The sequence below is a fragment of the Grampus griseus genome, assembly GCF_964374135.1.
Source record: "Grampus griseus genome assembly, chromosome: 5".
NCBI classification, from domain to species: Eukaryota; Metazoa; Chordata; class Mammalia; order Artiodactyla; family Delphinidae; genus Grampus; species Grampus griseus.
In genome coordinates this window covers 26,250,481-26,263,519 of record NC_138998.1, presented here as the reverse complement: position 1 = coordinate 26,263,519, position 13,039 = coordinate 26,250,481, and the positions used below count along the sequence as shown (strand labels likewise).

At 41.8% G+C, this 13,039-nt stretch overlaps 1 protein-coding gene across 1 annotated transcript in view; it reads left to right on the top strand.

The window, feature by feature from the left end:
* Positions 1-3,947, top strand: part of TRIM42 (tripartite motif containing 42) — a gene marked incomplete at both ends in the record, with an annotated part of 29,373 nt that extends 25,426 nt beyond the window's left edge. The window contains one exon of the mRNA XM_082655053.1: positions 3,861-3,947. Within this exon, the coding sequence (XP_082511179.1) occupies positions 3,861-3,947 (87 nt within the window). The remainder of the gene's footprint in view (positions 1-3,860) is intronic.
* Between the last annotated feature and the right edge of the window lie 9,092 nt (positions 3,948-13,039).

Genomic DNA, 13,039 nt, shown 5'->3' with positions numbered 1-13,039 from the left:
TATTCAGCATAGTTTTGGAAGTTTACCCACAGCAATAAGAGAAGAAAAAGAAATGAAGGGAATCCAAGTCGGAAAAGAAGTAATGTTGCCACTGTTTGTAGATGACATGATACTGTACATGGAGAATCCGAAAGATGCTACCAGAAAACTATTAAAGCTAATCAATGAATTTGGTAAAGTAGCAGGATACAAAATTAATGCACAGAAATCTCTTGCATTCTGATACACTAATGATGAAAAATCTGAAAGTGAAATTAAGAAAACACTCCCATTTACCATTGCAACAAAAAGAATAAAATATCTAGGAATAAACCTACCTAAGGAGACAAAAGACCTGTATGTGGAAAATTATAAGACACTGATGAAAGAAATTAAAGATGATACAAATAGATGGAAAGGTATACCATGTTCCTGGCTTGGAAGAATCAACATTGTGAAAATGACTATACTACCCAAACCAATCTACAGATTCAGTGCAATCCCTATCAAACTACCACTGGCATTTTTCACAGAACTAGAACAAAAAGTCTCACAATTTGTATGGAAACACAAAAGACCCCAAATAGCCAAAGCAATCTTGAGAAAGAAAAACGGAGCTGGAGGAATCAGACTCCCTGTCTTCAGACTATACTACAAAGCTACAGTAGTCAAGAGAGTATGGTACTGGCACAAAAACAGAAATATAGATCAATGGAACAGGATAGAAAGCCCAGAGATAAACCCACACACATATGGACACCTTATCTTTGATAAAGGAGGCAAGGATATACAATGGAGAAAAGACAGTCTCTTCAATAAGTTGTGCTGGGAAAACTGGACAGCTACATGTAAAAGAATGAAATTAGAACACTCCCTACCACCATACACAAAAATTAACTCAAAATGGATTAAATACCTAAATGTAAGGCCAGACACTTTAAAACTCTTAGAGGAAATCATACGTAGAACACTCTATGACATAAATCACAGCAAGATCCTTTTTGACCTACCTCCTAGAGAAATGGAAATAAAAACAAAAATAAACAAAATGGGACCTAATGAAACTTAAAAGCTTTTGCACAGCAAAAGAAACCATAAACAAGATGAAAAGACAACCCTCAGAATGGAAGAAAATATTTGCAAATGAAGCAACTGACAAAGGATTAATCTCCAAAATTTACAAGCAGCTCATGCAGCTCAATATCAAAATAACAAACAGCCCAATCCAAAGATAAGCAGAAGACCTAAATAGACATTTCCCCAAAGAAGATATACAGATTGCCAACAAACACATGAAAGAATGCTCAACATCATTAATCATTAGAGAAATGCAAATCAAAACTACAACAAGATATCATTTCACACCAGTCAGAATGGCCATCATCAAAAAATCTATAAACAATAAATGCTGGAGAGTGTGTGGCGAAAAGGGAACCCTCTTGCACTGTTGGGAATGTGAATTGGTACAGCCACTATGGAGAATAGTATGGAGTTTTAAAATCTTCCCATAGAGGTACTATATATTCCTGGTTAAACCAGATATTTTACAGATTTAGTTGATATTATTAATGTTATTTTTATATCTGATTATACTTTCTAATGTACTGCTGGTTTAGAATAAAAACTATTGTGTTTGTAGGATAATCTTGATTCCAGCAATATCAATAATATCTCATTATTCTGAGAGTCTCTCTGTTGATTCTGCTTGTTTTTCCAGGCGTATGATCCTATCATCTATAAATAATGATAGTTTTACCTCTTTCCTTACAAGTCTTGAACCACTATTTCTTTTTCTTTCCTTATAGCTTTGGCCAGGGCTATTGGTCCTACAGAAAATGGTGGCTGTGAGAGTTAATATCCTTGTCTTATTCCTGATCTTAATGTTTCTCCATTGAGCTATGATGATTTTTGATTTAGTTTTTTTTAACAGTGCTCTGACTTTTCATTTTTTATAAAAGTTTTATTAAAATATAGTTCACATACTAAGAAATTCACTCTTTTGAAGTGTATAATTCAGTGGTAAATTTTATATATAAACCTTATTAAGTTAAGGAAAATTGTTTCTACTTCTAAATTTCTGAGAGCTTGTGCAACTTTGTGAATTTTTTGTATTATTTGAGATAATCATATGACTTTTCTCCTTTAGGCATTAATGAAATTAATGACACTGATTTTTCTGATGTTAAACTCTACTTGCATTCATGGACTAAACCCTATGTGATCATGATGTATTATTTTTTTAATATACTTGGTTTTAGTTAGCTCATATTTTGTTTTGGAGTACTGCATCTCTCATCATTCGTGAACCAGACCTATAATATTTTGCTTATATTTCTTTTGTCTGGTTCTGGAATCAATATTTTACTAGCTTGAAAAATGAACTAGGAAACTATTGCTCTTTTTCTATTTTCTAGAACAACTCTTTCTTAAAAGTTTGGTAGAATTCATTTGAAAGACCATCTGAGCCTTTTGGGCAGGGGAGGGAATGCCAACTATCATTTCAATTTCTTTAGTATCTCAAGTTCTGTTCTCTGTTTCTTCTGTCCTGTTTCATCTGATCCTCTGATTCACAGACACACCTCATTCCCCACTGCCCCATTCACATGTCCCACTCAAGTCTTTATCTCTGGAGATCCTGACTATACTTTAAGGCAGAACTTCAATTCCCTATTTTTATGAGTCAATTCCCAACCCACCATAACACTGTTATTCCTTCCTCATTGCCCCTTGATAGCTCTGTGTGTATATCTTACACATTTATACCACCCTTATCAGGATTATCTCTATGTGTTATGTCCATTTTTATCCAGCAATGAATAATCTAACATCGTAGGTATAACATAATCTTTATCTTGCATGAAGCCCTGTTTTCTCTAAAACTAAAAGTAAATTTTGTAAAACTAGAGAGCATAATAATAACGGTGTCTATTTTTTGCCCTTTCCCTTTGAAAACAAACATAAAAGCCTTTGCATATACTTTGTACAAACATCGCTCTTCCTCATCCAAACTGCACCCCTAGCCCCATCTGCCCCATGAATCCTGATTGATCCTGTGGGCTGTCTCTCATACCTGGATCTTAACCTCACTCCCTAAATGCCTTCTCAGTAAATGTGTATTAGGAAGGAATAGGAATGGTGCCAGACCAGAGTTGTGGAGAAGTCCACCGCCTTCAAGGTAAGGCACGGAGCTCCACATCTAAGCTGAGTTGGTGAGACCTCTAGGAGGGTTCTGCTACCCAATGTAAGCTGCCTTTTCTAGGGAGCATTGACTATTCACTGTGATCAGAGATAGTATGATGCTGCGAAGAGAAACAGTTGGCAGATGTACAAATAATGGTTCTATTCACCTTTCATTCACTTTTCTAAGAAACTTCTCTGTACCATAACCACTGTTGGGATTACAGAGAGGAAAGACTGTCATTGCCTCCACACCCCATTTAAGGTGCTCACCGTCTGGTAAGAAAATTAATTAAACACATTCAGTGAAATTTACAAATGATAAGAGCTGTGACAGAAGCAATTTCTAGGGACTGGGGGGAGGACCCCTGGGGCTAATCTCTGGTGAAGCCCACCTGGGGTCACAACCACAACACGGTAATCAGCAGTCAGTCCTTGAACTGCCTTAAAAAGTGGGACCTTGTCTGTGAAATCCCAACCCCACCACATATTAGCTGCGGGACTTCAGGAAAGCTACCTGGTTCTTCTGTGCCTTCGTTTTTTCATTGGTAAAATGGGGTCCATGGCACCGGCCTCATGTGGCTGTTGACATGAGGAGCTAATGCTCTGATGTGTGTAGCGCCTGGCCCGCAGCCGGGGCCGGGCTCCTGGGAGCTGCTGCTTCCCTTGTGGCTGGTGCCATGGCTCTCTGCTTCTGATTGCAGGTGGTAACACCGGATGGGCGTGGGAAGAGCCGAGCTAAGTGGGGCCTGCTGAAGAATATCCGGATTGCCCTCCAGAAACGCTTCTGAGTGCCCCCCGCAGGGCAGGCAGCAACCTCAGAGACATACCACAGAATAGACATATGTAGACACACACACGTGTGTATATGTATCTTTCTCCCCACATTCTTCAACGAGGTTGTAGACCATGTTCCTGGGACATCTGAGCCATTTCAGCAGAAGTCTACTAAGAGCTAATAAAAGGAAATGCCTGATGTCATGGCTTGCTGTTTGCTCATTAAATAGAAACTAAGATACAAAAGTCAGCAAGTGGCTACGTTTCCATGAGCTCGGACCTAATCCTAGGCTCAGAATTCTGTGGTGTTTTGTATGAGGTAGCGTTGGTTGAAAAAAATTAAAAAGGCACTCTCTTTGAAGTCAGGCTCCCTGGGTACGCATGTTGACCCTGGTCTAACTAGCTGTCGGTGTTTGGGCAAGTCACTGATTGATGGGGAGCTCATTCCCTCACTATGCAGACTATTTTAATATGAAAAGGCCAACGTCGTTAGAATGCGCTTCCTCGTTATTGAGCCTGAACTTGCCTTCCCATAACTTTAACCCCATGGTCTGAGGTCTGCCCCAGAGCCATAAGAAGGAGAGTACTCCCTCTTCTCACTCTTTCTGATCCCCAAACAAAGGAAGAGCAGTAGAAGGGCTGGTGGGAGGCACCCTCCTATGGTTCTTTGAAGCATGGCAGGAAAGAATGGCAGCGTCGTGTGTCAGCTCCAGCCTCACTGAACTTGGCCAGGCCCTTCAGACGATGTGAAGTACCCAAGCTTGAAAAGGCCCCATCTGCCTGGAACGACCCACTCCTGAACCCCACCCCACTGCTGCCTAGAAAATACCACCAGTCTTTCAAGACCTAGCTCAACCACTTGTGTGAAGTCTTTGCTGATTCTCCAGGTGGTCTAAGTGGGGATGATACCTCCTTCCTCTCCTGGGTTCTCACTAAACCCCGAGCCCTCCTCCCCCACCCCATCCCCCACAGAGACACCTCTTCCAGCCCGTGATGCTCAGGAGCTCTCATTGGTCCCCAGTCTTTAGGACAGAGATGGCATCTCATTCATTCTGTCCCAGTGGCTGGCTCAGTGAAACTCACATTGCACATTAATAACAGGGACAGAGGAACTACTGCTGGAAGGCAGGCACACAGAGTCACCCTCCTGTGAACTCATCCCCGACAGGTCAGTTTGCACCATGAGGGTCTACACACAGAAGTGGGAGTGGGCATGGAAAGGGACCGGTGGTCAGTGGTCTCCACCTCCTCTAATCCCATCCTTTTCATGAGCTGCCCCATGGCGGGTGTGGCCAGCTCATCTGGCTTCACCCGGAGGACCATGGCTTTGCAACCCATTATTTTGCCCGGAGACTCAGCATCAGAGCCAGAAAAGCCCCATTCCCTGTGAAGGATCCTTAGTAATGATCTTTTAATAATGTGAGATGAAGCCAAGCAGATTCCTGCCCCACCCCCAAACAGCACTGCAAGAAGGAATACCCGCGGGAGCTTCGTTATGATCCTATTACTATAAATGATGGCTTGGATCCACCATCAGATTTGGTATTACCATATAATCATTTCTGTAAAAGCCTTCAAAATCATCATTAGCACGGGGAGCAAATTAAATGACATGCCAGCAGGGATCTTACTACTGATAAACTAAAAGGAAATTAAACTAAAAAAAAAAAAAGAATGATATGAATTTTGCATTACAATGATCACACCTACTCACAGAGCCAAGTAGGATGGCCAGAATCAGAGAAGCACCAGCACCCTGATCTTGCCTCTCTAGAGAATGTGTAAACTTGCATTCAGCAACCAAGAAGTTAGTGGGATTCTGTGAGAGGCCCATTTAAGCGGTAGCGGAGCTGTTCTTCCAAACACAAGGTGAAATTTTTTAATGATGCAGAAACCCTTGCACATCATTTGTTCCCTGGGGTTATGATTCACACAGAGTGTACCCTCCCAGGACCCTTCCTGTGGTATAAAAAGGGAGACAAGGATCTGGTGTAATACCAGCACTTTATCTTTACTAACCAGTTGCATGGCTTTGAGCGAGTCCCTCTCTCACCCTGGATGTCAGTTTCTTTGTCTATATGATGATGTGGTTTGATTAGGTATTTTAGAGCTGTTCTTTAATTAAATAAGAATAATGTTTCTTTCCCTGCTTCTTCGGATTGTCGTCAAATTCAAATGAGTAATATACACGAAAGCATGTTACAAAGTGGAAAATACTGTTAAGGAGGAAATTTTTTTAATTGAAGTATAGTTAATGTGCAATATTATGTAAGTTACAGGCATGCAATATAGTGATTTGTAATTCTGCACGTACACAGTAGTACATATATGTTTGTGTGTGTGTATATATATATATATATATATATATGTGCCAAATATAACAGAGAGATTCATCTATATACACCACTCTGTCCAGCCATAATCTCTCTGTATATCTACGTATTTCAGCATCTCTATCAGTCTTTCTTTAGACAACAGTGTATGGCTATAGGAACAGATAATTAGGTGCAGTGTCTACTTGAAAAGAGCTTATAGTATATTAGTGCAGTTGATAGCTAAGAAAATGGTAGTTTTCTGGTACCTCTCCTCTTCTTACATTTTTTCTTTTTCTTTTTATATTCACTCTAGATTCATTCATTCATTTAACACACCTGTAATGAGACTTGGGTGCAAGGAACACAGTGGGAAATTCAACAGGCATGGTCCCTGCCCCACATATTTTATAGTCTAATGAGGAAGACAGATAAAGCTATAAGTATATAGATGACTAGAAATGATGAAAAGTGCTAGGGAGGAAAGGAGCATGGAGCTGGGAGGTATCGATTCTAAAGAGGGTGCAATGGCCTGAATGTTGTGTTCTCCAAAATTCATGTGCTGAAACCCTAACCCCAAAGTGATGGTGTTTCCTAATTACCTTGGGAGGTAATTAGGCCATGAGAGTGGGGCCCTCAAGAATGGGATTAGTGCCTTTATAAGATGAAGCCAGAGAGTTAGCTCACTCTCTTTCCACCACAATGAGAAGACAGCCATCCGCACCCCAGAAGAGGGTCCTCACCAGAACTTGATTATGCTGGCACCCTATCTTGGACTTCCAGCCCCTAAAACTGTGAGAAATAAATTTCTGTTGTTATAAGACACCCAGTCTATGATACTTTGTTATAGCCAACCAAACGGACTAAAACAGAGGCTGTCAGTGAAGGGCTCCCAAGAGGTGAATTTAAACCTGTCTCCTTAAGAAAGGAGAGAAACCAGTCATGTGACAAGCAGAGGAGAAAAGCATTTTTGATAGAGCTGCAGCAGGTGCCAAGGTCCTGTGGCAGGAAGAAAAACAGGAACACAGTCCCAGAGGCTGCATTGCAAGAAACAAGGAGGAGAGAAGGATGGGTAAATGGCCTTGGCAGAACTTGTGGGCCATCACAGAGGTCATGCATCTCAGGAAGATGTAAGCCAGTCAATGTCACAACCCTATTTATATTTCAGTAGTGTTACTTTTGGTTTTGTTTGGGCAGTGAGTTGCAGGGAGCCAAGAGAAAAGGCAGGAGGACTGTTAGCACAAGTGTGGTTACCTGGGCTGAGGGGACAGATTCGAGGTGGAATCAAGAGCCCTTTCGGACCAGTGGGGTGTGTATGAGTGAGCAGGAGAGAGTAATCAAGGATGGTGTCGAAGATTCTGAATTGAGCACCAGGTGGGTGATGGATCCAAACAGGAGAGAATGGACAAGTTTCAGTTTGGGGAAATGTTAGAGTTCTTCCTTGGATGGATGGAGATACTTGAGGGACTAGTGAGCAGAATCAAACAGCAGCAGCTGGTTATTGTATCAGCCTGATTCAGTCTGGAAAACAGAAAACACACCAGTCCGTTTAACAGAGAGAACTGAATATGAGAATTGGTTCAATAGATGTTGGAGGACCCAGGACAGAAAAGGGACACTGGGATAACACAGAGGTGGCAACTATCACCCCTAGGAGCCACTGTCACCCCTAGGACTGGGGAAATGAAGGGAAGAGGATGGGGTTATCAGAACCAGAGGCTCAGAGGAGGAGCCCTGCTGAGCTGGGGCCCAGATCTCTGAGCGAGGGTCACTGCCAGACTGGTGCTGGTGTCTCTGGGAGAGTTCCAGGAGGCCAGTTCTAGGAGAGTGGGGAAAAGATCTGGAAACTGACAGTAACAGCTAAACTGCCACAGGCTGGGAAGGACCATCACTGGGAAGGGCAGTGATGCCACCCAGAAAAGGGAGCAAGAGAGAAAGGAGCTCTTGCCTTCACCCCCTTCAAGGCATCCAGTCTTCCTCTGGTGTCCCCTAGTAGCAGAACCACAAGGAGACAGTTGGCAAAAAAAAAAAAAAAAAAAAAGCTGTATCTGCAGAGCCCCACCCTCAGCATCAGAGACTGAGTCCAGAAAGGCAGGGTAGGGGCTGGGAGACACGAGCTTAATAATTGGCACAATTTTGTAAGACTAGGACCCAAAGGATAGGCCTGGGCTAGGGGCACAAACTCGAGTCATCAGTGAATGTGATTCTGTGATTTGCTAGAATGCTAATGACATCAACTGTCCCCAGCTCAGCTAGGCTCTTCAGGAGAGACCAGAGAGACATAAAGCTAGTTCCCACCTTCAGGTTGCTTCCTAACCACAAGGCCAACTGAAAAGCAACTGGGCATATTGCTTGGTCTCTGGAGCTACCCCCATCCCAAGTGAGCATTGGAATCACTGATGGAGTGTTTTAAAAATACAGATGCCCTGGGCCCGCCCCAGAGCCACTGATCAGATTATATAGCACAGGGGCCTGGGCACTGGTGTTTCCTAAAAGCCTCTGGGTGATCATGAGGAGCAGCGCTCTCCCAGACCAGCAAACATTTGGGACCCACTAGATGGTGGCCTGAGTTGTGGGAAGATGGTTCCTGGCTGCAGTAGGACCAGAGCTAGCCTTTGAAGAATGGGCAGGAATTGGACAAGGCACAGGCCAGAGGAAAGGGCACCACAAGGATGGCTTGCAAAAGGGCAGGGAGACAGGAATGAATGGGGAGCTGGGCACCACAGGTCCTCAGAAAATGCTCATTGATTTGAGTTGTTAAACTCTGAGTTTACCCTGTGCTATATGTCTCTCTTTTTGCTTTGAGAGATAATGAAAAACAGGGTATGTGGGGAAATGTTGATATCATTTAAATTATTGATATCATTTCAACAGTTGCTCTGCTCTGAGATAAATAAAGGGGTATATGCAGGGAACGGAGAGATAATATGAACCCCAAATTGGCAGGAGCACTGCTACCCACAAGTACCCCTCTTTCTGCCCACTGCCATGTCTTCCTGGTACAAACTCTCAGCAGCACCCAGACCCACACACTCAGCTGTGTCATGCACACACACACACATATACACTAATATACTCACACTCATGCACACACATATGGGCACACACATATATGCACACAAGTGCTCCACATTCACTGCATCTGAACCATGTCATCCATTCCAAGGTCAGTGAAATTTTACACACACACACACACACACACACACACACACACACACACACACAATGTACTATATATGCGTGTATGTAATCAAATATTAATGGAATGGAATATTATTCAGCCATAAAAAAGAACAAAATAATTCCATTTGCATCAACAAGTGTGGACCTAGAGATTATCATACTGTACTAAGTGAAGTAAGTCAGACAGACAAAGACAAATATCATGATATCACTTATATGTGAAATCTTTAAAAATGATACAAATGGAGAAGCAGGAGATGTGAAGATAGAGGTTGGAGTGACACAACCATTGCCTGGAAGGGGGTCACAGAACACATAATGCGAGCATCCCCTAGAAGCTGGAAAAGCAGGGCATCATGCACGTGATCCCCATTTGACAGTCCCACACTACCTTCCACTTGGAACAAGCAGTTTAGGAGTCACCTGGTGGCAAAATATATAAGAAAGGCCTCAATAAGAATCAGTGAGAGATTAGGAACCAAAATAGTGGAGTAGAAGGACATGCTCTCACTCCTTCTGTGAGAACACCAGAATCACAACTAGCTGCTGGACAATCATCAACAGGAAGACACTGGAACTCACCAAAAAAATACCTCACATCCAAAGACAAAGGAAAAGCCACAGTGAGACGGTACAAAGGGCGCAATCACAGTAAAATCAAATCCCATAACTGCTGGGTGGGTGACTCACAGACTGGAGAACACTTATACCACAGAAGTCCACCCACTGGCATGAAGGTTCTCAGCCCCACGTCAGGCTTCTCAACCTGGGGGTCTGGCAAAGGGAGGAGGAATTCCTAGACAATCAGATTTTGAAGCCTAGTGGGATTTGACTGCAGGACTTCGACAGGACTGTGGGAAACAGAGACTCCACTCTTGGAGGGCACACACAAAGTAGTGTGTGCATTGGAACCCAGGGGAAGGAGCATTGACCTCAGGGGAGACTGAACCAGACCTACCTGCTAGTGTTGGAGGATCTCCTGCAGAGGCGGGAGGTGGCTGTGATTCACAATGGGGACAAGGACACTGGCAGCAGAAGTTCTGGGAAGTACTCCTTGGCATGAGCCCTCCCAGAGTCTGTCATTAGCCCCACCAAAGAGCCCAGGTAGGCTCCAGTGTTGGGTTCCCTCAGGCCAAACAACCAACAGGGAGGGAACCCAGCCCCACCCATCAGCAGTCAAGTGGAGTAAAGTTTTACTGAGCTCTGCCCACCAGAGCAACAGTCAGCTCTACCCACCATCAGTCCCTCCCATCAGGAAACTTACACAAGCCTCTTAGATAGCCTCATCCACCAGAGGGCAGACAGCAGAAGCAAGAAGAGCTACAATCCTGCAGCCTGTGGAACAAAAACCACATTCACAGAAAGATAGACAAGATGAAAAGTCAGTGGGCTATGTACCAGATGAAGGAACAAGATAAAACCCCAGAAAAACAACTAAATGAAGTGGAGATAGGCAACCTTCCAGAAAAAGAATTCAGAATAATGATAGTGAAGATAATTGAGGACCTCGGAAAAAGAATGGAGCAAAGATCGAGAAGATGTAAGAAATGTTTAACAAAGACCTAGAAGAATTAAAGAACAAACAAACAGAGATGAACAATACAATAATTGAAATGAAAACTACACTAGAAGGAATCAATAGCAGAGTAATTGAGGCAGAAGAACGGATACGTGACCTGGAAGACAGAATGGTGCAATTCACTGCTGCAGAATAAAATAAAGAAAAAAGAATGAAAACAAATGAAGACAGCCTAAGAGACCTCTGGGACAATATTAAACGCAACAACATTCGCATTATAGGGGTCCCAGAAGGAGAAGAGAGAGAGAAAGGACCCGAGAAAATATTTGAAGAGATTATAGTCAAAAACTTCCCTAACATGGGAAAGGAAATAGCCACCCAAGTCCAAGAAGCACAGAGAGTCCCAGACAGGATAAGCACAAGGAGAAACATGCCGAGACACATAGTAATCAAATTGGCAAAAATTAAAGACAAAGAAAAATTATCGAAAGCAACAAGGGAAAAATGACAAATAACATGCAAGGGAACTCCCATAAGGTTAACAGCTGATTTCTCAGCAGAAAATGTACAAGTCAGAAGGGAGTGGCATGATATACTTAAAGTGATGAAAGGGAAGAACCTACAACCAAGATTACTCTACCCAGCAAGGATCTCATTCAGATTCGATGGAGAAATCAAAAGACAAGCAAAACCTAAGAGAATTCAGCACCACCAAACCAGCTCTACAACAAATGGTAAAGGAACTTCTCTAAGTGGGAAACACAAGAGAAGAAAAGAACCTACAAAAACAAACCCAAAACAATTAAGAAAATGGTCATAGGAACATACAAATCAATAATTACCTTAAACGTGAATGGATTAAATGCTCCAATCAAAAGACACAGGCTTGCTGAATGGATACAAAAACAACACCCATCTATATGCTATCTACAAGAGACCCACTTCAGAACTAGGGACACATACAGACTGAAAGTGAGGGGATGGAAAAAGATATTCCATGCAAATGGAAATCAAAAGAAAGCTGGAATAGCAATACTTGTATCAGATAAAATGACTTTAAAATAAAGAATGTTACAAGACACAAGAAGGACACTACATAATGATCAAGGGATCAACCCAAGAAGAAGATATAACAATTATAAATATATATGCACCCAACATAGGAGCACCTCAATACATAAGGCAACTGCTAACAGTTATAAAAGAGGAAATTGACAGTAACACAGTTATAGTGGGGGACTTTAACACCTCACACCAATAGACAGATAATCCAAAATGAAAATAATTAAGGAAAAAGAAGCTTTAAATGGCACAATAGACCAGATAGATTTAATTGATATTTATAGGACATTCTATCCAGAAACAGCAGATTACACTTTCTTCTCAAGTGCACATGGAACATTCTCCAGGATAGATCACATCTTAGGTAACAAATCAAGCCACAGTAAATTTAAGAAAATTGAAATCATATCAAACATCATTTATGACCACAAGGCCATGAGACTAGAAATGAATTATAGGGAAAAAACATAAAAAACACAAACACATGGAGGCTAAATAATATGTTACTAAATAACCAAGAGATCACTGAAGAAATAAAAGAGAAAATCAAAAAATACCTACAGACACATGACAATGAAAAAATGACGATCCAAAACCTATGGGATGCAGCAAAAGCAGTTCTAAGAGGGAAGTTTATAGCTATACAAGTCTACCTCAAGAAACAAGAAAAATCTCAAATAAACAATCTAACCTTACACCTAAAGGAACTAGAGAAAGAAGAACAAACAAAACCCAAAGTTAGCAGAAGGAAAGAAATCATAAAGATCAGAGCAGAAATAAATGAAATAGAAACAAAGAAAACAATAGCAAGGATCAATAAAACTAAAAGCTGGTTCTTTGAGAAGATAAACAAAATTGATAAACCATTATCCAGACTCATCAAGAAAAAAAGGGAGAGGACTCAAATCAATAAAATTAGAAATGAAAAAGGAGAAGTTACAACAGACACTACAGAAATACAAAGCATCCTAAGAGACTGCTACAAGCAACTCTACACCAATAAAATGGACAACCCGGAAGAAATGGACAA